Source organism: Oryctolagus cuniculus, chromosome 12 (assembly GCF_051225735.1).
Source record: "Oryctolagus cuniculus isolate XC-2025 breed Fujian yellow rabbit chromosome 12, ASM5122573v1, whole genome shotgun sequence".
NCBI classification, from domain to species: domain Eukaryota; kingdom Metazoa; phylum Chordata; class Mammalia; order Lagomorpha; family Leporidae; genus Oryctolagus; species Oryctolagus cuniculus.
The window spans coordinates 101,488,464-101,511,684 of record NC_142878.1 but is presented as its reverse complement, the minus strand read 5'-3'; the positions used below and the strand labels follow the sequence as shown (position 1 = coordinate 101,511,684).

General features: G+C 56.1%; 1 protein-coding gene across 1 annotated transcript in view; it reads left to right on the top strand.

The window, feature by feature from the left end:
• The window catches only part of HOMER2 (homer scaffold protein 2), a 94,434-nt gene extending 72,475 nt beyond the window's left edge, over nt 1-21,959 (top strand). The window contains exons 3-9 of the mRNA XM_051834264.3: nt 446-577; nt 8,307-8,399; nt 13,126-13,232; nt 17,643-17,799; nt 19,716-19,826; nt 20,143-20,223; nt 21,050-21,959. Coding sequence (XP_051690224.3) covers nt 446-577; nt 8,307-8,399; nt 13,126-13,232; nt 17,643-17,799; nt 19,716-19,826; nt 20,143-20,223; nt 21,050-21,238 — 870 coding nt within the window. The 3' untranslated portion in view covers nt 21,239-21,959. The remainder of the gene's footprint in view (nt 1-445; nt 578-8,306; nt 8,400-13,125; nt 13,233-17,642; nt 17,800-19,715; nt 19,827-20,142; nt 20,224-21,049) is intronic.
• Nucleotides 21,960-23,221: the final 1,262 nt, after the last annotated feature.

Genomic DNA, 23,221 nt, shown 5'->3' with positions numbered 1-23,221 from the left:
GCAGCTCCCTTACACCTGTTCGGCCCTGTGTAATCAGGGCCTGTGAATTAACCCTCTACAAAGGATCTTCCTTGGAGAGGACCTTCTCGTGCCTGTTGGAAGCAGCAGGTGTCATTTGCCCGTGGAGCTTTTCAACAGTTTGAGCTGGACCCTGGGGCTCCGGGGGCTGGAACAGGCACGCGGTACAGTTTTCAGAGGATGCATAGCAGGGCCACCTTGGGGAAGTGCATAGCTTAGAAACCATAGGGTGTTGAGTAGGGACGTTTGCCCCTTGGTGACCAGGGAGATCTTATTTTCCACTGGGCATCTGTGAAGTCTCTCGAGCCCGCCCCTTCAAGTGGCTGAGAGTCCGACTCGGCGTGCGATGGCTTTGCTGCTGGAAGACGTACCCAGGGGTGCCTTTGGCGTGCGACTCACGGTTTGCCCTGTGGGCTCTCTCCTGCAGGTGATCATAAACAGCACCATCACACCCAATATGACCTTCACCAAGACGTCGCAGAAGTTCGGGCAGTGGGCCGACAGCAGAGCCAACACGGTGTTTGGTTTGGGGTTTTCCTCCGAGCAGCAGCTGACCAAGGTAACGTGGTCCCCGCCGTGGCTGGTGGCTGCTTGCCCAGGGGAGGGAGGCGTGGGGGCACTTGGTGAGCAGGGTTCCTTTCTGAATTCGATTTCACCCCCTCTGGCATCGCAGGGCTGCCAAACCAGGTGCCCTTTCAGAAATGCCAGGTCCTGAGCAAATTCAGCAGTCATGTGGAGAAGGGAAATCCATCTCCAAGTGTCACTGCATTGGCCGGGGCCTTGAGGTTGCAACACGAAGAAGCAATGGGGACAAGCATTCCTTCCTGCCCCGCCCCCGCCCCCACCAGCATCAGCCCCTGCCCCTGTGCCCAGCGGGGTCCACAGACACTCAGAGAGGGCAGTTTGTTTGTTGAGCTCAGCTCCGTTAGAATCGCAGGACTCCAAGCAGCAGGTGACCTTCCCCAGCGAGGGGTGGGTTATTCCCTGGTGCACCTGCCGATGTTGGCCGTGCGTCCTGGTGATAGGAGCTCACTTCGCTGTTGAGAGGTTCACGGTTTGTCCCCAGCAGCCAGCAGTGTTGGTGACTTGTTTGGAGGACCAGAGAGGGAGTAAGGGGAGGCACAGTGGGCGTCCCTCACCCCCTAGAGAGCCACACACAGGACTGTGTGTTGGTTTTCAAGGAAGAGATTCATGGCTTAGATTCGATTCTTCAAGGGGTCTAGGACACACCTTTGGGGGGGATTGAAAGGTGTTGGGAGCAGATCCTGGCTGATCACTGACCTAGGGAACCCCCAAGCACTGAGGGGGCGACCTGGTCACTCGGGAGCGGCCTCCTCTGGCAGTTTGTCGGGGGTAAAGGCCAGCTTTGGAGAGGGGAATTCCACGCAGGCTGGTGGGAGAGCCCTGTGTGGTACTCCAGGAAGTCGTGGGAAATGGAATTAAAAGAGAAGTGTAGGGGCGGCTTTGTGGTGCAGGGGGTTAAATGTTTACAATGCGCCAGTTTGAGTCCCAGCTGCTCTGCTTCTAGTCCAGCTCCCTGCTAATGCACCTGGGAGAGCAGAGGAGGGTGGCCCGAGTGCTTGGACCCCTGCCACCCAGGTGGGAGACCTGGAGGAAGCTCCTAGCTCCTGGCTTCAGCCTGGCCCAGCTCCAGCCATTGTGGCCATTTGGGGAGTGAAGGGGCCCAAGCATTTGGGCCATCTTCTGCTGCTTTCCCAGGCCGTAGCAGAGAGCTGGATGGGAAGTGGAGCAGCCAGGACTTGAACCGGCGCCCATAAGAGATGCCGGCACTGCAGGTGGAGGCTTTACCCACTACGCCCCGGCACCAGCTTCCCAGCTTTTCTTTTAATCTGAGAGACAGACACACACAGAGATCTCCCACCCTCCGGCTCACTCCCCAGACACCTGCAACAGCTGCGGCTGAACCGAGGCCAGAGCCAGGAACCAGGAACTCCATCCAGGTTTCTCACGTGGGTGGCAGGGACCCGAGAACCGGAGCCATCACCTGCTGCCTCCCAGGGTGCGCATTGGCAGGAAGCTGGAACTGGGAGCCGGAGCCAGGACTCGAACCCAGGCACTTGCTGTGGGATGTGGGCCTCTTAACTGCTGAGCTAAACGCCAGCCACTCCATACCCCTTGAGGTTCCCAGGGGGCAGCCCTGCCTGCCGCCTGCTTCGAAGAATTCTGTTTTGCTGTGAAGGGCGGGGACCTCTGAAGAGCATCTGTGTGGTGGCTCTGGTATTGCTTGGGCCCAGTAAGGTGGCCTGCGCCCCGTCTGTCTCACTGAGCATCCAGCTTGGGAGGCTGCTGGGGACCAGCCCGTGGGAGGCCTGATGTCTGGGCTTTAGCCTTTGGCCTCCAGTGGATTTTCAGCCCAGAAGGAAAATGATCAGGTTTGCATTGTGTGTGGGTCCTCGCCCTCCCCAGCGGGCAAGGCAGTGCAGGGCAGAGCCGAAAGAATGCCCCGGGGAGGGGAAGCAGGCACAGAGCTGGGGGCGGGCTGGGCGGGCTGGGCGATGCTGCCTTTTCCTGAGCTGGGGACGAGGACCGAGTGTGGTGAGGAGCAGAGGCTACCGTGTGCTGGTGAGGTGGACGAAGGGGTTGCTGGGACCTGTGTCTCAGGTGCGCGCTGGGAGTGCTGGGGCGGTGGCTGGCGGGGACCTGGTCGGGCCCGTCTCAGCGCTGTACCCTGGGTGCTGTCCGGGATGGCGTCCGAGCATCCCTGACCGCCTGCGGCCCAGGGTGCTCTCCAAAGCCCTGCCGGAACCCAAGTCACTGGGCAGGAGAAGGAGAAAGGTTCCTTTGGAAGGAATCGGAGGAAGGAGACCTCCAGGGGCAAACTGGAACGAGTCTCCTGTGTTTCGAAGGAGCCCAGAGACCCGGGGATCCGTGCCTGCTTCCCCGGGCCCCCCCCGTCCCTCTCCCAGACAGCGGGCAGCGTCCCGCCTGCCTAGCGGCTCAGGCTCCGCCCCCGCACCTGCTGAGGCTGATTTCTCAGAGAAGCCCTGGGCGTGTCCTTGGTCCAGAAGGCTTCACGGCCATGTTTCCCTCTGCGGATGAGTCGCCCAGCGCCCATTAGCCAGCAGCCGAGGACCGCGGCCCACGGGGAGCCCTGGGCGTGCCCGGGGCACAGGTGCGGCCCCTGTTCCTGCCTCCCAGCTGCCCGCCCACGGCCCCGGAGGGAAGGGCACGGTTTCATTTCCAAGGGTTTTCTCCCAGCTTCTCTGTCCTCCCCGCGGCCGGGAGGTAGATTCCAGGGGCTCACGGCCACGGCACTGTCACCACGGCCATGGCACTGTCACAGTCCCTTCCTGAAGAGAAGGCTTCCAGCCCTGCGTAGCCCGACCCAGGGGTCCACAGGGCCTCGGCCGCCCCCGCTGCGGGGGGACGGGGCATCCGCGCACTGAGGACTGCGGGGGACTTCTTTGTGTTCTCATGAAGGAAGCTTCCCAGAGTTCTGTGCGGTTGTAGGGACATCACCCTACTCCTGGTTTATGGACCAGTTGTTGTTGTTTTTTTTTTAATCTTATTTTTGAGAGGGGGGGAGAGAGAGAGAGAGACAGCGAAAGGTCTTCCTTTCACTGGTTCAGTCCCCAAATGCCTGTGGCAGCCAAGATAGGACCAAGCTAAAGTTCAGAGCCCAGAGCTCAGTCCGAGTCTCCCACACGGGTGGCAGGGACACAGCCAGTTGAGCCGTCTCCATGCCTCCCCGGGGCCACGTTAGCAGGAAGCTGAACTCGAGAGCAGAGCCAGGGCATGGACCCGGGCAGTCTGGCATGGACGTGGGCACTGCACCAAACTCCTGCCCCTCGTCTTTAAAACAGAGAACATTATGTATTCCCTTGGTATGTTGTATGGCTGTAAGTGGCAGAAAAAAACCGAGTCACAGTGGTTAAACAAACGGCTCATTCTTCTCAGGGGAAAGAGATGTGATGCTGGGTCTGAGGGTTCTTCATGTTTTGTTTGGTTTTTTGTCCTTTTAACGGCCTTTCCCTCATGATGGCAACACGGCGTCTCAAGCTCTATCCATCACATGTGCATTCCTCGTGAGAAGAAGGAGGTAGAGAAGGCTGATACCACCACACGTTCTTGGGCTCCCCCATTAGCCTTGGCTTCTTGGATTCCCTCACCCCACCCCACCCCCAAAACCTGAACACAGGGCATTGGGTTGCTGAGGTCAGCTTTTTCTCCAGACCCGTCCTGCTGCTGTCAAACGTGAGATCCTGTTAAGCTAAGAGAAAAGAAAAACTCGGTTTTGAATAAGCAAATGACGCTGTCTGTCCAAGTCTTCAGGAGCCAGATCCCCAAAAAGCCACAAACAAAATCAAGCAATGATAGGCAAATCATCTCCTGTTTTAAAAAAGAAAAGATACATTTATTTATTTGAAAGTCAGAGTTAGGGAGAGACAGAGAGAGATCTTCCATCGCTGGTTCACCCCCCCCCCCCCCGCAAGATGGTGGCAATCGCCAGGGTTGGGCCAGACTGAAGCCAGGAGCCAGGAGCTTCTTCCAGGTCTCCCACGCAGGCGCAGGGGCCCAAGGACTTGGGCCATCTTCTACTGCTTTCCCAGGCCACAGCAGAGAGCTGGATTGGAAGTGGAGCAGCCGGGACTTGAACCAGCACCCATATGGGATGCCAGCCCCAACTGTTGTGGCCATTTGGGGAGTGAACCACTAGATGGAAGATCTCTCTCTCTCTCTCTCTCTCTCTCTCTCCCTCTCCCCTCTGCTCTCTCTCTCTGTAATTTTGCCTTTCAAATAAATAAATATTTAAAAAGAAAGAAGGGGATAAGGAAGGAAGAAGAGAAGAAACCAGGCATGGGCGGGGTTAAACACACCAGCGCGCCCCTCGGGGAACCGCGTGTGGCTAAGGTGAAGACCGCCGCTAGCAAGGGTGAATGTCATGTTGTGCTTTCAAGGGCAACTAGGATACGAGGCGTCCAACACCAGGCCATTAAAAAAAAACAATGAACTGTGGGACACGGGTGCCTTTGTACAGGTAGCCGCGTGTTTTGGGTGCCTGGCTGAGGGTGCTGGCGTGTGGGCTTACAGGGAGCCTGGCTCCTAAGCCCAGCTCTTCAAGCGTATGTGCTTGAGGGCGAGAGATCCGAGCGCCGAGGCTTGGAGGGGGATTTTTACCGCGGGGAGGGTCATTTGGTGCCCAAGAGGAAAGGGGGCTCTCTCTGCCCCCGCGCAGGGCCCTGCGTCCCCGCCCGGCCTCTTTGGCTTTTTCGTAGCCTACTGTTTGCACGCCGGGTTTTCCCAGCAGCGGGGTCCCTGGGCCCCGGCCGGCGCCCGCATCTGGCTCTTGCACTTGATGCAGATTTCCAAGTTGCCTCTCCGCGGGGCCGGGCCAGGACACCGCGCCACCCCAGAGGGATCCTTGGGCTTAGTGCTCGCTGCTTTACCAGGCGAGGAAAATGCCTCCTTATTTTGATCTGCATTTCCAGCCACGCCAAACGTTGTCGGGCGATGGTATTGTCTGTGAATCTTGCCATTTATCGCTTGGGGTTTTCATATTTTTCTTTTCGGTTTGCATCAACTCTTCCTGCGCTAAATATAACGGCCTTTTCCTGTTGCACCAGAAAAACTGCAGATAGATAGCTTCCCCAGCCTCTTGTTTCCCTTCTGGTTTAGGGTTTTCTTTTCTTTCTTTCTTTTTATATTCCAAAGCTTTAAATTGTTATGTACTCAAGTCTGTCACTTTCATGATTGTTTTTTACTTCTTCCAAGTTTAGAAAATTGTACTCCTACCCTTGCAGCACAAGCTTGATAAATGTCCCATTCTGTTTGCATCCAGATTTTTTTAAAAATTTAGTTGAAATGGGGAAGAGGGGAGAGGAAGAGGAGAGAGAAAGAAAGAGAGAGAGATGGAGATTCCATCCTCTAGTTCACTCCCCAAATGTCTGCAGCAACCCAGGCCAGGCAGGCCGGGCTAAAGCCGGGAGTCTGGAACTCCCTGCCGGTCTCCCACGTGGGTGGCAGCAGCGCAAGACCTTGAGCCATCACCTGCTGCCTCCCAGCCTGGGCAGTGGCGGGGAGCGCGCCCTGGGAGCGGAGCCAGGACTCCAAGCCGGGCACTGCAGCCTGGGCTGCTGGCGTCCCAGGGGGTGTCCCACTCAGTGCGCGAGATGCCTGCCCCAGATTCTTTCCAGGTTTGATGTTTTTTTAATGCCCCTTTAACTGATTGAAAATGTGCCAGGCGCTGCCTTGCGGTAGGGATTTCAGTTCCTTCTCCTCCCCAGTTTCCTGGAGTTGACCTCAGAGCTTCAGCGCCGCATAGCCTTTCTCATTCTGTCCTGGGCCCTTCATCATAAGCTGATTTCCTTAGTAACGGCTGGCTCTGTTCCATCGTGGGAGTCTACTAACAGCACATGCTTCACAATGGTTATTCAGTTACAACGTATCTGATAGGATTCTCCAACCCCATTACCTGATTTGCTGACATTTTCTTTGCAATTCCCGTCTGTTTCAATGGCAAGCAGGCCCCCTGCACACCGGAAGCAGGCTCGCCTCTGATCGGATTGTTCAGTTTCCTAGTGGGCGGGGCCGTGCAGGCCTGAGCCCAAAGCTCATGGGTCCTGGATCGCGCCTGTTGGTGCTTCTGCCAGGTTGGGGGTGGGCTGGGACCAGGGTGCTGGGGTCACCGGGGGCTGTGAATCCTCACAGCTGTCTGGTTGGGAAGACATCCGGGGAATGGCTTCAGCCCACCAAGCGGTAGGTCCTTAGCAGGAGCGCAGAATTGCTCTCCCACTTAGCTGTCTTTCCTTGGGACACCTGCCTTACCTGTCAGTTCTCCGTCCACTTTGTGGGTCTCCGTCCACTGGGTTTGCCAGTTAAGATCGTGGCCTTGTCCGTGAGTATGAGCCTGAAATGGGTATGACTGCCCTGGGATTAAAAAAAAAAACTCTTATTCCAGAAATAGGAAAGCATTAAGAGCAGTGGGGCCGGGGCTGGGGCTGCGGCACAGTGGGTTAAACCGCTGCATCTCATACGGGAGTACCAGCTCTCAAGTCCCAGCTGCTCAGCTTCCGGTCCAGCTCCCTGCTGGGAAGGCAGTGGGCGATGGCCCCAGTGCTTGACCCCCTTCTCCCAGACAGGAGGCAAGGATGGAGTTCTGGGCTCTTGGCTTCAGCCTGGCCCAGCCCTGGCTGCTGTAGAGTGAGCCAGCAGATGAATGATCCATTCTCTCTCCCTCTCTCTCTCCTCTCTCTCCCCCACCCATTGCTCTGCCTTTCAAATAAGTAAATAAATCTTAAAAAAAAAAAAAAAAGGCAGAGGACCTAGTATAATGAGCTCACCCACACACAACCCTGTGATGACATCACTGTGACATCATCCCTATGATGTCACAGTTAACATTTGCCATGTGTCTTCGTCTATTTCACTGCTGTTGCGAAGGACTTTAAATTACGGTGACGTTTCACCCCAAATGGCATTCACCTCTTAAAGAAATGACATCTTCCAACATAACCACGAAGGTCGGTAGGGTTTCCAACAGGACCAATAATCGCCCGTTGACAACAGTCTCTATTCAAATAGATTGCCCACTTGTGCCCCCGGAAGTTTTTGTAGTTGGCTGGTTTAAAACAGGACCCAGCTGGGAGCTCTGGGACTCTGGTTCCCTCCCCCTGACTCTTCAGGTCTTTTTCTGTATTGTGACATCGATTTATCAAGGTTCTTGGCTCTTTTCCGTAGGGATTTAGCTAAATTCCTTCAGTTGCTTTTGTATTAGTTACTGTTAACCTGAGGTCTTTGTTTTTACTTTCTTCGAAAGGCAGAGTGACAGAGAGAGGTCGTCCATCTGCTGATTCACTCCCCAAATGCCCACAACAGCTAGGGCTGGGTCAGGCTGAACCCAGAACTCCATCCGGTCTCCCACGGGGTGGCAGGGGCCCCGGCACTTGGGAGGTGTCACCTGCTGTCTTCGCAGGCACATCAGCAGGGAGATGGGCTGGAAGCAGAGGAGCTGAGACCACAGCCGATGCTTTGGGACGGGGTGCTGGCTGCACAGGGGTGGCTCGCCCTGCCGCACCGTCTGTGTCCCCTGCTTCATCGTCCAGCTGGCTTTAGCAGTGCAGACACTGGTCCTGACCTTGGCCCAAGGTTGTTTCTTGGGGAAAAAAAAATCCCTTGGGTTCATTGCTTTTTCATCTCAAATGAAGTTCGTCTGGGTGTACACGGAATTTATGAACTGAAAACGGATACGAAATGATGCCGAGTGCTCTAGCTGTCAGCCGTGAGGGAGGTTAATAATAAAAACCTGCGTAACCTCTGCCTGCGTTCAGTTTGCAGAGAAATTCCAGGAGGTGCGAGAAGCCGCCAGGCTGGCCCGAGACAAGTCCCAGGACAAGGTCGAGACCACGAGCAATCATTCCCAGGTGCGTCCTCTGCCTCCCCCGTCACGGAGCAGGGCTGCTTCAGTGGGAGGGCCCACAGCGAGCTGGACCGGGTGTGTTTTGATGAGACTCTTGAGTTTTTCAGGATGTGCTGTTGTGTTCTCGATAGAAAACAGTGAACGGGATTAGAGTGGCAGCATGTACCCCGCGCCCCGAGAGACACTGTGCTTAAATGCCAGTGGCGGCTGGCACCGTGGCTCAGTAGGCTAATCCTCCGCCTTGCGGCCCCGGCACACCGGGTTCTAGTCCCGGTCGGGGCACCGGATTCTGTCCCGGTTGCCCCTCTTCCAGGCCAGCTCTCTGCTGTGGCCAGGGAGTGCAGTGGAGGATGGCCCAGGTGCTTGGGCCCTGCACCCCATGGGAGACCAGGAGAAGCACCTGGCACCTGCCTTCAGATCAGCGCAATGCGCCGGCCGCAGCGCGCCAGCCGCGGCAGCCACTGGAGGGTGAACCAACAGCAAAATGAAGACCTTTCTCTCTGTATCTCTCTCTCTCACTGTCCACTCTGCCTGTCAAAAAAAAAAAAAAAAAAAAAAAAAAAAAAAAGAGTTCCAGTGAGACAGCCTGGTGCTCCCAGAGGGAGGAGGCAGGGCCGGAGGTGCCCAGGTCTGTCAGTCACTGTTCCTGACCTTCAGGTGGGAGATTAAGTGGTTTAGGGGCTCCCGAAGGAAGCACCCGATGTCTGGCCTGAGTTATATGTCCAACACCTGCCCCACTGTGGGTTTATAGAAACAGATTAACAGAAGCTTCCCCAAATCTTTCTCAGTGATCATTAACACCATCTTATTATATACTTTTTTTATTAAAAAAAAAAAGATTGATTGATTGATTTTAATGGCAGAGTTACAAACACATAGAGAGAGAAACAGAGAGAAAGGTCTTCCATCCACTGGTTCACTCCCCAAATGGCCACAATGGCCAGAGCCAGGAGCCAGGAGCTTCTTCTGGGTCTCCCACCTGGGTGCAGGGGCCCAAGCACTTGGGACATCTTTCACTGCTTTCCCAGGCCATAGCAGAGAGCTGGATCAGAAGTGGAGCAGCCTGGACTTGAACTGGTGCCCACATGGGATGCTGGCGCCACAGGTGGAGGCTTAACCAGCTATACCACAGTGCCGGCTGCATATATACTTTAATTCTAGAAATGATTACTGAGCAGTCTCTGAGGATCTGTACAGCTGGGTGCCACCACGGTCACCGTGGCCAGAGAGTCTCTAACACACCATCTTTCTCCAAGTGTCAACATATGTTGCTGATCTCTGTAAACCCTTATATCTGAATTTCTCTATGTGAGGTTTTCCTCTGAATATTTTTCCTTCCCAAAAGTATTTTTTTCTTAAATGAACCTCTCAGGTTTTTTGTTTGTTTGTTTGTTTGTTTTTGGTAAGGCTTATTTATTAATTTGAGAAGCAGAGTGACAAAGAGAGGAGGGGAGAGAGATCTATGTGCTGGTTCACTCCCCAAATGCCTGCAACAGCCAGGGCTGGGCCAGGCTGAAGCCAGGAGCCCAGAACTCCAACCAGGTCTCCCACGTGGGTGGCGGGAGTTCAAGTGCTCGGGCTGTCATCTGCTGCCCTCCAGGGTGCACGTTAGCAGGAATCTGGATAAGAAGTGGAGTAGCTCGTCCCGTCCCCCTGGTATGGCAGGCCAACATCCTAAATGCTGGCTTACCCCTCTGCACCACAGTGCCCTCCCCGCAGGTATTTTGAACCTTAACAAAATCAAGTCTACCTAACAGGATGTGAGTTTGAGGATAGGCAATACTTTTTGTCTCCAACCTTGTCACTCTTTCTGGTACTTTCCCAGATCTAGAGATGATCACACAATTTTCTCTTTTTGTTAGAAATCACAACTGCTTGGTTTTCCCAAATCTCTTAGGGCACGAACACTTTGGCCAGTTTTCCAAAAAAAGTTGGAATTAGCCCAATTATAAAGCCACTCAGTGTGGTATTTTTTGTGACTGCGAAGGGAACACTTGCTCGTTGTGAGAAGGAAAACATACCCCACTGCAGAGGAAGTGAAGGAGAGCCACCTGTTTCTCAGCACTCAAAGGCGTCGTGTTGGTATTTTGGAGTGTCACGTTCTAGTATGATTTTCCAGTATATTTTCAATATTGTCTTTTTTTTAGAAAGGAGATTTTATTTATTTATTTATTTGAGTGGTAGAGTGTGAGAGAGAGACAGAGAGAGAGAGAGAGGTCTTCCATCCACTGGTTCACTCCCCCAAATGGCCACAAAAGCTGAGATCTTCTTCCTGGTCTCCCATGGGGTGCAGGAACCAAGCACTTGGGCCATCCTCCACTGCCCTCCCAGGCCACAGCAGAGAGCTGGACTGGAAGAGGGGCAGCAGGGACACAGCCCAGTGCCCATATGGGATGCTGGCAGCACAGGCCGAGGCTTAGCCCCCTGTGTCACGGCGCCAGCCCAGTGTTGCCCTTTTTAAACCATTAATGTTGTGATCAATTCCTCACAGTTTCAAAGATTCCTGTTCAAAACTGTTTTCAGGGCCAGCGCTGCGGCTCACTAGGGTAATCCTCTGCCTTGCGGCGCCGGCACACCGGGTTCTAGTCCCGGTCGGGGCGCCGGATTCTGTCCCGGTTGCCCCTCTTCCAGGCCAGCCCTCTGCTGTGGCCCGGGAGTGCAGTGGAGGATGGCCCAGGTGCTTGGGCCCTGCACCCCATGGGAGACCAGGAAAAAGCACCTGGTCCTGGCTCCTGCCATCGGATCAGCGCGGTGCGCCAGCCGCAGCGCGCCGGCCATGGCAGCCATTGGAGGGTGAACCACCGGCAAAGGAAGACCTTTCTCTCTGTCTCTCTCTCTCACTGTCCACTCTGCCTGTCAAAAAACAAACAAACAAACAAACAAAAAAAAAAAACAAAAAAAACTGTTTTCAGGCTAAACCGTACTCCGGAAGTGGTTCGTATCGGAGCTGTAATTTGGGGCACCTGCATTGTTTCTCCTTTGTGGTGTATATAAATAACACTGGGGTGCGCCATAACACTGGGGTGCACCTTCTCCACTTCTCTGTGCACCGAGTGGCTTCTGCTGGATACATTCTTGACCTGAAATCGCTGGGTTGAGGTCCAGACATTGGGAAGGATTTCATGCATACCTCAAACGTGGCCTGCAGAAATGTACAGCTCTAACTCCCACCAGCCTTTTAGAATGAGCCTTTTTCTTCTAAACCCTCATCAACAAAGCTCTGTTGATTTGACAGATTAAAAAAAAATGTATCTGATTGGAGATTTTTTTTTCCTTTTGTCTTTCTTTCTAGTGAGATGAAAATTTTCTGCTTATTGATTGGATTCATTGCTCCTTTTGTAGTATCAGTTGTCTATTGTCTCCTTTTGTTGCGGGATCATTCCTGCTTGACTGTGTTGATTCCTGAGAGCTTTGTTTTGTATCCTGACACTTTCAGCCTACGCAGAACAAGGCGGAGTTAGGTATATTGTACCATTGTGCTGAGCCTCCCTGTGCACGCGGGCCAGCCCTGAGGAGGAGGCAGCTGTGACCACCTGTTACGTCTTCCCTCCCCCGCCCCTCCTCGTGTTGGAAAGCAAATTCCATACACCTTGTCACTGCCTCCATCAATGTTTCCATGTGCTCTGACAGATGAGACCTCTGAGAGTTTTTTCAATCTAGGAGAGATACCAACATCTTGTTTCTTTAATATCTGCTGCCTATATTCCCTCCAGGTTTGTGTTTGCATTTTAATTTTGTATGGGAATTTTTATTTTTTTTTTTTTGCAATGTAAAAATTTAAAGTTAGTCAAATTGATGCCTCATGCTCTTCATGGTGCCTCCCTTTGCCTGCTGGAGGCTAACTAAGGGCTGAATTCTTACTCAAGACCAGAAGAAGGTTTCACCCCCTCATGGGGTGACTGATTCTAGAAGTTTCCTTGGGTTTTTCAGAATAATGCTAAATAGCGATGGAACCAAGAAATCTCCTTCTCTGGTTCCTGGTTGTCAAATGAGTGTGTTGATCTGGCTCTCTGTAGCCCCAGGATATTTTTTTATAAGTTATTTATTTGAGAGCTAGGGAGAGAAACAGACAAGGCAGACAGAGCTCCTCTGTTTCACTCTGCAAATGCCCATAGTGGTTGGGGCCCAAGCCAGGGATACAGTTTGGTCTCCCACATGGGTGGCAGGAACCCAACGACTTGAGCCATCACCGCTGCCTCCCAGGGTCTGCATCAGCAGGGAGCTGGAGTGGGGAGCCGGCTCGGAGCTGGGCGCTGAACCCAGGCACTCTGGTGTGGGATACTGGAGTCTTAGCCACTGCTCCACGCACCTGGCCCAGCCCCAGGATTTCTCAGTGTTCTCAGCTTGTGCTGCTTTGTCCTCTGTCTCCCCTGCGGGTCCTGGTCTCTGGCTTGTGTAACAGCTCCTCCTCCCATCTCAGCCGTGACACCTGACATACCTGTGAGCCCGGGTTTCAGCAATGGTCCCAGGTGTGCTCTCTCCAGGCAGGTGCACAGACCAGATGCCCACCCCTCTGCCGGGGATGGGGTGGAGGGGACTTTGGGTGCAGATGGTCTGTGTTGGTCTTCTCCAAGTGTTGGTCCCCGTGGGCTCTGGTTGGGTGGGCTGGGGCGTCTGCACACATGACCTGTCGTCACTGCCTGGTGCCCTGCAGTAGAGGGCGAGCAGTAGCGTGTGGAGAGAATGCATTCGACCAGGGATCTGGCCGTGAAACCCCGTCTCCCACCCAGGCATCCAGCGTCAATGGGACGGACGACGAGAAGGCCTCTCACGCCGGGCCGGCCGACGCACACCTCAAGTCTGAGAATGACAAGTTGAAGATTGCATTGACGCAGAGGTGAGGGGTGTTTAAAATCCATCCTGTCTTCCCCGCTGCCCTGGGGCCTCCCTGCTGAGCAGGGACCAGGAAGTGGGGAGAGAAAACTGGGTACTACATGGAGCATCCCGTCTTGTCTCCTGGTCGATGCAGGCGCACCAGCTGCACGGCCCTGCTCTCTCTGACCATGCACGTGTGTGTCTGTGTGAGCATGACCTTGTTAGTGCAACAATGCTAGTGTGAGTGTTCATGTGAGAGTACTCGCGTGTGTGAGCATGTTCGTGTGAGCGTGCTAATGTGAGCACGTGTGAGTGGGTTCATGTGAGCACACGAGTGTGAGCAGGTTTATGTGAGTGTGCTCATGTGTGAGCATGTTCATGTGCACACACTAGTGTGAGTGTGTTCTTGTGAGCGTGCTCATGTGAGCATGTGTGTGTGCTATTATGTGTTTGAGCAAGTTCATATGAGCACACTAGTGTGAGTGTGTTCATGTGAGCGTGCTAATGTGTGAGCGTGTTCATGTGAGCACACTACCGTGTGTTCATGTGAGTGTGCTAATGTGTGAGCGTGTTCATGTGAGCACGCTACCGTGTGTTCACGTGAGCGTGCTAATGCGTGAGCGTGTTCATGTGAGCACGCTACCGTGTGTTCACGTGAGCGTGCTAATGCGTGAGCGTGTTCATGTGAGCACGCTACCGTGTGTTCACGTGAGCGTGCTAATGTGTGAGCGTGTTCATGTGAGCACGCTACCGTGTGTTCATGTGAGCGTGCTAATGTGTGTTTGAGCATGTTTATGCAAGCACACTAGTGTGACTGTGTTCATGTTAGCCTGCTAATGTGAGCATGTTCATGTGAGTATGCTGGTGTGTGTTTGAGCAAGTTCATGTGAGCACACTACCGTGTGTTCATGGGAGCATGCTAATGTGTGAGCGTGTTCATGTGAGCACACTACCGTGTGTTCATGGGAGCATGCTAATGTGTGAGCATGTTTATGTGCGCATGCTAGCCTGAGCAGGTTCACGTGAGCAGGCTAGCGTGTGTTCATGAGAGCATGCTAGTGTGCGCGTGTTGTGTGCAAGCATGCAGTCCAGGAGTGTGTGAGGAGCACGTGGTACCTCCTTTTTTTTTTTTTTTTTTTTTTTTTTGACAGGCAGAGTGGACAGTGAGAGAGAGAGAGAGAAAGGTCTTCCTTTGCCGTTGGTTCACCCTCCAATGGCCGCCGCGGCCGGCGCACCGCGCTGATCCGAAGGCAGGAGCCAGGTGCTTCTCCTGGTCTCCCATGGGGTGCAGGGCCCAAGCACTTGGGCCATCCTCCACTATACTCCCTGGCCACAGCAGAGAGCTGGCCTGGAAGAGGGGCAACCGGGACAGAATCCGGCGCCCCGACCGGGACTAGAACCCGGTGTGCCGGTGCCGCAAGGCAGAGGATTAGCCTAGTGAGCCGCGGCGCCGGCCTGTGGTACCTCCTTTTGCTTCCACTTTGGTGTCTAAGGAGCTGAATCCATCATCGACTCGCATAGGATAAAGATGAGGTCCCACACACCCAAGGAGGGCATCGCAAAACCCAAGAAATGATGGGAGATCACACAAAATCGCCAGCTTTTTTATATAGCAAAAGCCTCAGGTCGGGTGTGTGGTTGAAGAAGATGGCGCACGAGATGCCCAGGAATGAATTCAGCTGCACTGCCTGAGCGCCCTGTGTGGGACCAACTCGGGGAGGGCGTCGGGGACCCCAGTGCAGTTGTTTAGCAAACGGAGCCGTCCTACCGCGAGGCTTCATGGATGAAATACCACACCCGCCCGTCCTGCTGCGGGCGGCACCGCACCCACAGCGCTCGTGCATCTGTGCCAGGAGAACGCGGCCCTCCCCTGGACGCCGGGCTGGCCTTGGTGTGGCCGGCTCGCCCTGCTCTCTCCGGCAGAGGAGCTGACCGCCTCCGCTTCCTGCTGTGGAGACACATCACTCAGCCGGTGGCTGGGGCCACAGCTCACTAGGCTAATCCTCGGCCTAGCGGCGCCAGCACACCGGGTTCTAGTCCCGGTCGGGGCGCCAGATTCTGTCCCGGTTGCCCCTCTTCCAGGCCAGCTCTCTGCTGTGGCCCGGGAGTGCAGTGGAGGATGGCCCAAGTGCTTGGGCCCTGCACCCCATGGGAGACCAGGAGAAGTGCCTGGCTCCTGCCTTCGGATCAGCGCGGTGCGCTGGCCGCGGTGGCCATTGGAGGGTGAACCAACGGCAAAAGGAAGACCTTTCTCTCTGTCTCTCTCTCTCTCTCACTGTCCACTCTGCCTGTCAAAAAAATAAATAAATAAAAATAAAAATAAAAAATCACTCAGCCGGCCCGGCTGCAGGCACAGAGCAGGCTGAGGGACTAAAACAGCCTGCCCTTAGTCCTCACTCCTGCAGGCTCAGGTCCCGGATCCAGGCAGCAGGCGAGGGCGTGTCCTGGTTCGTGGACCACAGTCTCCTCACTGTGACCTCATGCGCTGGGGACAGAGACCCAGCCCTCTAGGGACACCTCTGAAGACATTAATCCCATTCATAAGGACTTCATCCAATTCTAATCCCCGCCCCCCCCAAGACCCCCTTCTGAGCCCATCACCTTGCAGAGTGGGGTTTCCCTGGAGGCACTGGGACCGGACACAGCGTTCAGACTGCAACAGGAGCCAACATGTTGAAATGAAATGGCCCCATTTCACAGACCAGGAAACTGAGTCCCAGGCTCAAACTGCACTTGCCATTTGTTCTCACTTTCCAAAGCTGGTGCCAGCGCAGGGTGGATGCCACCTCCCCCAGTCAGCGGGCCTGCACCTGGGACTCGAGGGGCCCCCTGCCTGTGGACTGCGTGTCTCTGTCAGGTGCACTGCAGAGGACGAAGCTGTGACCCCTCTCGTCTTCAGCAGGCGAGGTCTATTTTTGGATGTTTAGAGTCAGACGGAGCCGCTCGGATGAAAATATTTCACCCCTAAAAATAAAATGTCTTCCAATCCGCCTTTAATGAGCAACTGAATTACAGGGGTGGACGTGAGGCTGTTTCCCTAAATCAGCTCAAGTCCCCAGTGATCAGCTCTGAAGTTCCTCCCATAATAGCATTCTGCTATTTTGTTTCACTCCCTAGTGTTTGGAACGGAAGGCTTTTTTTTTTTTTTTTTCTTTTTTTTTTTTTCTTTTTGGCCAGCCCCATTCCTGCACCCTTGTAAGGTTGTGACATGAAAGATAACAGTTTGTTCAGGCACTATTGCACTGACTCAAAAAAATGTAAGAGCCTTTAGGAAATAGGCTCCCCACAGCCAGGCAGAAGCCCAATGCGTTTGTCCTGTGCAGCTCTGTCTTGTCACCTCAAGTAACAACCAGCGCTGCTTATTTGTGGACGCTTGGCAAAAGTTCATGGAAAAAAGGGAATTTAAAAAAATTGATTTTGGTGCAAAACAGTTGTTGAGATGCAAGCATAGTGGTTTTTCTAATAGCTTTTTTTTTTTTTAAGGTTTATTTATTTGAAAGGCAGAGTTACAGAGAGAGAGAGCTTCCATCTGCTGGTTCACTCCCCAAATGGCCATAACAGCCAGAGCTGGGATGATCCGAAGCCAGGAGCCAGGAGTTTCTTCTGGGTCTCCCACGCAGATACAGGGGCCCAAGCACTTGGGCCGTCTTCCACTGCTTTCCCAGGTGCATTAGCAGGGAGCTGGATCAGAAGTGATCCAGCCGGGACTCGAACCAGCACCCGTAATAACTGTTTTCCACCAGCTTTTTGAAGACCCCACATCTGTGGGCCCAAAGCCAGGAGACTGAAGGAGGGCTGGCAGGGAACTGGTGGCTGGTAGGGTTTTGATTTCTTCCTCACAGACCTCAGAATCAAAGACCCAAGACCTTTGTGGTGACAGCAACGCTGAGTCTGGCGTAGCATGGGTCAGCCAGGCTCCCACGCACCGCGGCCAGAACCCCCGTTCTGCCCCCGGCGGATCTAACCCCCATCACTGGTCACTGTCTCCTGTGTCCCCAAGCCCTCAAACCAGGATTCATAAAGGCTCTGAGGTGGGGACAAGGACACACAAGTTAGCGCAAGGGATCATGGGAAGGCTTCCTGGCTCCGGAGAGCTGTCCGTGGCTGCTATTGATTCTCAGAGGCTGCAGTCACCCAGCCATTCAGGGCCTCTGTGCTTGAAGCTCAGGTCAGGAAAGAACAGGGTGGGAGGGTCCCATGGCCGGCGGTCGATGGGGCAGGAGGCACTTATTTAAGAACAATGCCCAGTGCCGTGATGTGGTCCCGCTGGCGCGGTGCCAGTCCCCTAGGGCTCAGTCCATGCAGCAGGCCCACCAGTCAGTGGGGTGGGAGAGGGAAGGGGTGCCCCCAGGGCGGGCTGCAGGTGGCCTGATGGCACAGCAGGGCAGCCCACACCCACCATCCCGGTCCCCCACCTGCCCCCTGCACGCAGCGCCGCCAACGTGAAGAAATGGGAGATGGAGCTGCAGACCCTGCGGGAGAGCAACGCGCGGCTGACCACGGCGCTGCAGGAGTCGGCGGCCAGCGTGGAGCAGTGGAAGAGGCAGTTCTCCATCTGCCGTGATGAGAATGACCGGCTCCGCGCCAAGGTGGGCTGCGGGGACCCCAGGCGGCCATGGGGGACAGCAGGCAGCGGGAGGAAGGGCCCCAAAGCCAGCCATGACAGCAGTGGAGCTGGGGCCACCCTGGGCCTTTGTCTCCTGTCCCCCATCCCTGCGGACAGGAGGAAGACTTGCTGCCTCTCCCCTTCTGTCATTCTCCGTCTCCCTGTCTTAGGAGGAGTTTAACCATGGATATCCCTGATGTATTACTTCTACTGACCTAAGTGGTTGGGTTTTTAAAAATTTATTTGGGGGTTTGAGAGAGAGAGAGAGAAAGCTCCCATCTGCTGGATCACTCCCCAAATGCCTGCAGTGACCAGGGTTAGACTAAGGCCAGAGCAGAGAGCTAGGCACTCCCTCCAGGTCCCCCACATGGGTGGCAGGAACCCAACGTCTTGAGTCACCCCCACTGCCTCCCAGTGTCTGCATTGGCTGGAGTCAGGGACTGGAGCTGGGGCTCGAACCCAGGCACTCTGATGTGGGACACAGGTGTCTTCAATGGGACAGGGACCCCTGAGGGTTGGGGAGAAAATACAAAGACTCCAAAAAGTTTGCAAAAAGTGGAATGAAAAGATAAGTGTATTTTGGTACAAAGATTTTTGCAGTCCATGTGCAGTGTTCTCCTAACACACAGTTCCCAAGACTTGTCCAAATCCCCTGCTGGATTTGGGAGACGGCGAGTGTTTGCCCAGAAAGCCTGCCCCGTTCACATCAGCGTGTCTAGGGGTGTATATTTGGAGGCAAGAAAAGGAATGTGGGGCTTGCGTGAGCTCTGACCGCTGCCCTGTGCCCTTCCTCTCCCACCCAGTCCTGGGGCCAGTCTGCCTCCTCCTATGAGGCCCTGTGGGGTGGCTGAGGCAGTTCAGGGGGGCCAGAGACTCCCCGGTTGAGGCTGCTCCTGCCCCCTCAGGGTCCTGGAAGCTGCTCCGTGGCTTCAGGGGACCCGTGGCGGTCAGGATGGTTGGTGTCGCCCACTTTGACCCCCGTCATCCCTGGTTTCTTTCTTGCTGTCTTCTTTCGTGCCTGTGACACGGGGCACTGCCTTGTGGCATTTTCCCTGTCTTAAAGCCAGTCAGGGCCCCGGGCGCACGGCTGACTCCACTGCATCCCGCCCCTGGCCTGGCACAGCCGCCTGCCCAAGGGACCAATTGCCCTTTCTTTCCTCAAGCCAAGAGCTGAGTCGCTGGCTTTGGGCTGAGCATGAGAACCAAACAGTAGGGGAGCATCCCCCAAACTGGCTCCCTTGGGGGAGTGTGGGCTTCCGGGGGGCTGCAGGTGGGAGTTGGTGAAGGTGCAGCCGCTCTGGGCGGGGGTCCAGACCCTGAGGTGGGCGCAGCTGCTCTGCACCCTCACGTCGAGGGCTGTGCGTGGGGGCTTTTATCTTTCCCAGTGGTCCCTCCTGCCGTGCGCTCTGCACACACATCCTGTCTGTCTCCCCCCAGAGAGGCTCACGGCTGACGGCAGTGCTGGCGGGGGCCTCCTCGCGCCTCTCTGTATTCTCATTCCCCCATGGGAGCCCCTTGTGAGGGGTCTGTCTCGGGGAGGAAGGGGGCCCCTTGAGAGTCCAGCATCTCAAATGTCATCCTGTCCCCTGTGCTGTGAACTCTGAGATGAAACAGAATCAATCACTCGCAGCGTTCTGGGGAGACGAGATGCGTGCCGGAGACATCTGGCCCCTGCTCTGCAGACCTGACGCTGCTCCCCTCCGTGGCCAGGGAGGGCGCCCCAGGGTGCGAGCAGACCCCCCCCCCCCGCCCCGCGTCCAGGGTTCCCAGCCACAGAGGGCAGTGTGTGAGCGTGTCCATGTGTGGTCTGCGGGAAGGCCGGCCCCAGCCCTGGTGGCCGCGTTGGCGGGCGGCTGCCGTGGCCCGGCGGCCGGCTCTGATGCGCGCTGTTTGTCCAAGCTGGAGGAGTTGCAGGAACAGTGCAGTGAGATCAACAAGGAGCGGGAGAAAAACACGGAGCTGAGGAGCAGGATCGAGGAGCTGGAGACCGAGCTGCGGGAGAAGGAGACGGTGAGTGACCGCCTCCCTGGGGTGGTGGAGGCGGGGGCGCTGGGGTCTCCACTGCAGGGAGCCTGGGGCACACGTCCACCCCGCAGCCGCCTGGACGCCCGGGTGGGTGACAGCCACACCACGCACGGCGCCAGCACCAGAGCAGAGGCCTCCTTGTGGTTATCAAGTTCATGGAAATGGAAATGGGTCCGGTCAGCAGGGTCACTGCTGTCATTGACGCGCAGACGGCGCAGGTTCCGAGAGCCAGCGCGGTTGGCAAGCCCGCATCTCACTTGTGCCTTGACTGACGTCTGCTTCCAATGCCTGTCTCCCGTAGGAGTTGAAAGATCTCCGGAAACAAAGCGAAATCATCCCGCAGCTCATGTCGGAGTGTGACTATGTCTCGGAGAAGTTGGAGGTGAGTGGGCGCCGTCTGTCCTGCCTCCGAGGGGGAGGCGGAGTCCTCTGCTCCCTCCCACCGCCACCTTGCGAGCTTCCGTTCCTAAGAGGCCCACGGCAGCTGCCTGCCAGGTGCCACCACTCTTCGCCATCCCTGGCCCCTGGGGCCGGCCTGGCTGCGTCTCTCTTTTGGATTTTTCAGGTCTTGTGCATAAGCATAGGGTGGGCAACTGACTTCCCGCTCACCAAAGCCCCTCCAGAACCACAGTGGAGTGGAGAAGGGCTGGGAGCAAGCCCACCTCAGCCACTCCGTAGCAGGTGCCCCTGGGCGGCACTGGCCTTGGGCAGGCCTCCCCCGCTGACCTCACATTGCTGACCCACTAATGAGGGTTTCCAGGCTCTCCCTGAGTGCCTGTGTCCCAAACAGTCCCTGTTGGGAGGGACTCGCAGCCATCCTGCCTTGGGGAGTTCATGGATGGCTTCCCTGGTGGGGGGGGGGGCTCAGCTCCATGGCCACCGTGTCCCTGAGTTCTGTGCCTCTCTCTCAGAGAGGGGCTGCAGGGTCACTCTGCGTGCCGGCTGTCAGGTCCCTGCGGGGTGAGGTCTCTCAGGCTGGACTCTGAACAGGCCATGTCTGGCGTCGGGGCTTGGTTCTCAGGCAGAGTGTCAGAGCCCCCTTGGCCTGCCGGCCCCTCTGCCAGGAGGGGAGGGCACACACGTGCCGCTCCAGGGCGGTGCCATGGAGCCCGGCCCAGGCCCGCGAGTCTGAGAGCAGTAGCAGGTTTCAGCAGACCGACGGCTCCCGTCCAGACCCTTCCAGACCCTTCTCCCTTCTGTTCCGCTAGGCGGCCGAGAGAGACAACCAGAACCTGGAGGACAAAGTGCGGTCCCTGAAGACAGACATTGAGGAGAGCAAGTACCGGCAGCGCCACCTTAAGGTGGAGTTGAAGAGCTTCCTGGAGGTGTTGGACGGCAAGATAGACGACCTACACGACTTCCGCAGGGGCCTGTCCAAGCTGGGCACGGACAACTAGGGCCGCCCGCCCACCCGCCCGTGCATCCCCAGTGTGGTGCGGTGCAGTGCGGTGCGCGCGCGTGTGTGCGCGGGAGAGCAAGTAGGGCCGGGCCGGCGTCCTGGGCGTGGGGGTGGGGTCGTGTTTCCACGCCGGCTGTGCCGTCCACTCGCTCCTCTGCAGGATAGAAGTCTCCTCTCGCTTCTCTGGCCTTGTGAGGTTGCGGACAGCTGGAAGATTCTGACTCAGGAACCAGAACTAGGTCTACCTTACACGTCTACGCAGTCAGGGTAGGGGTGTTTCTATCTTTTCTAAGGGCTGTTGCAACCATACGAACCGAAAACCTTGTTTTGTAATCCGATGACCGGTAAGCCTCGGCGCCAGGCCGTTTTGCCCCTGTTAACTGAGTAGCGTTCAGAGGGTGTGGGTGTCCGCCAGGCTCCCCGTCCCCGGGCGCCCAGAGGACACCTCTTGCCTCTCAGACAAGTTTCCAGCAGAGACTGGAAGCCAGAGCAAGAAAATGAGTTTCTGGCAGGTGCATCTGTGGGCATGGGGGTCGCCTGCACCCCCGCCACCCCGGGCCACCTTGCGCCCCAGTTTGCGTGGTTGCGACAATGTTTCTTCTCTTCGTTTTAACTGAGCAGATGCTGTGCTGTGGGAGCAGCACTCAGTGAGGCTGCCTGGCCCCATGCCTGGCTCCACGTAGGTGCTTAATAAATATTTGTTCAATTAAACAGATAAACAGAATTTAGTGTTTTAATGAAACCCCACGGCAGAGGCCAGGTCCCTTACTGTACGGTCCACAAGACGAGTAGTTATCCAGCGTGACTAAGTGGTCAAACCAAGGCTGGCTCTGGGCCCCTGGGAGGGGGCAGGGGGATCAGCAAGGGGCTGATGGAAGTCCCCCTCCCAGAACCCATCCGTGATGCTGGGACCACCTTGCTCTCCTGGCCTGAGCATATTGGGACCCCTGGCTGCCCAGGACTTGGGGTCTATAGCGGGGTCCTAGGATGGGTTTGAACAGCTGAGAGGGAGTCGCACGGGTCCACAATGAGGGGTATGCTCTCGGCTTCAAGCCCTGGCCTCAGCGACAGGCCCAGGGCTGCCCTTGACTTTCTCAGTTCCCGCTGAGCCACCAACCCCTCCTGTCTCACAGAGCAGTGTGGTGGGCAGCCTGCACGGGGAGAGGTTGTGACCACGAGATGTTTTGAGTCTGGGGGCCTCACGCATTTGTAAATGCCTTGAGCGGGGAGGACCTTGACCCCTGAGACGCTCAGACCCACCCGAGAGAACCTCTCTCTGTAGACCAGGGGTGGGGAACTCCAGCCCTCACCCTACCTCCCCACCCCCATCACTTGGTCTGGCCCTGCCAAGGCAACCACAGGCAGGAGCTTAAAATTCCATCAATCAACTACAGGCTGTTGATTAAGTCGATAACTCTGTGTGGTCCACTGATGATGTCATAAAGATCCAAAAGGCCCTTGGCGGGAAAAAAAAAAGTTCCCCATCCCTGTTGCCGATTCTTCTTCTACAAGGGGTGGGATTCCTCTCGCCAGCTTTGGGTTCCTGAGCCAGTAGCCAGACGGACAGACAGATGGGAGGCAGGCCCCCAGGTGAGCGCCCCATCCTGCGGCCCCCTGTGCCCAGCTGAGACTGCCTCGGAGCAGGAATGAGTCCTGTCTGTGATGGGAAAGGAGTGGGGGCAGGTGGTTCCCAGCGCCCAGGCACTTTAGGGGAGACCCCCCCACACCATGGGCTCACGCACAAGGAAATGAAAGTGGGCTCAGTCCTTGGAGAGCCTGGCTCGGGTGCTGCTGGCCTGGCACCTCCCACAGAGCTCCCGAGGGCTCTGGAGACTTTGGTGGCATCTCCCAGCTGGCTGTGCCAGGAGAGTGGAGAGCTGAGCTGGCCATGAGCTGGCCTAGGGCCCCGCCACGGGGTCAAGGGTAGCTGGTCAGCCACTGGGGGAGACAGGCCTGCAACTGCCCAGGAGCCAAGGACGCT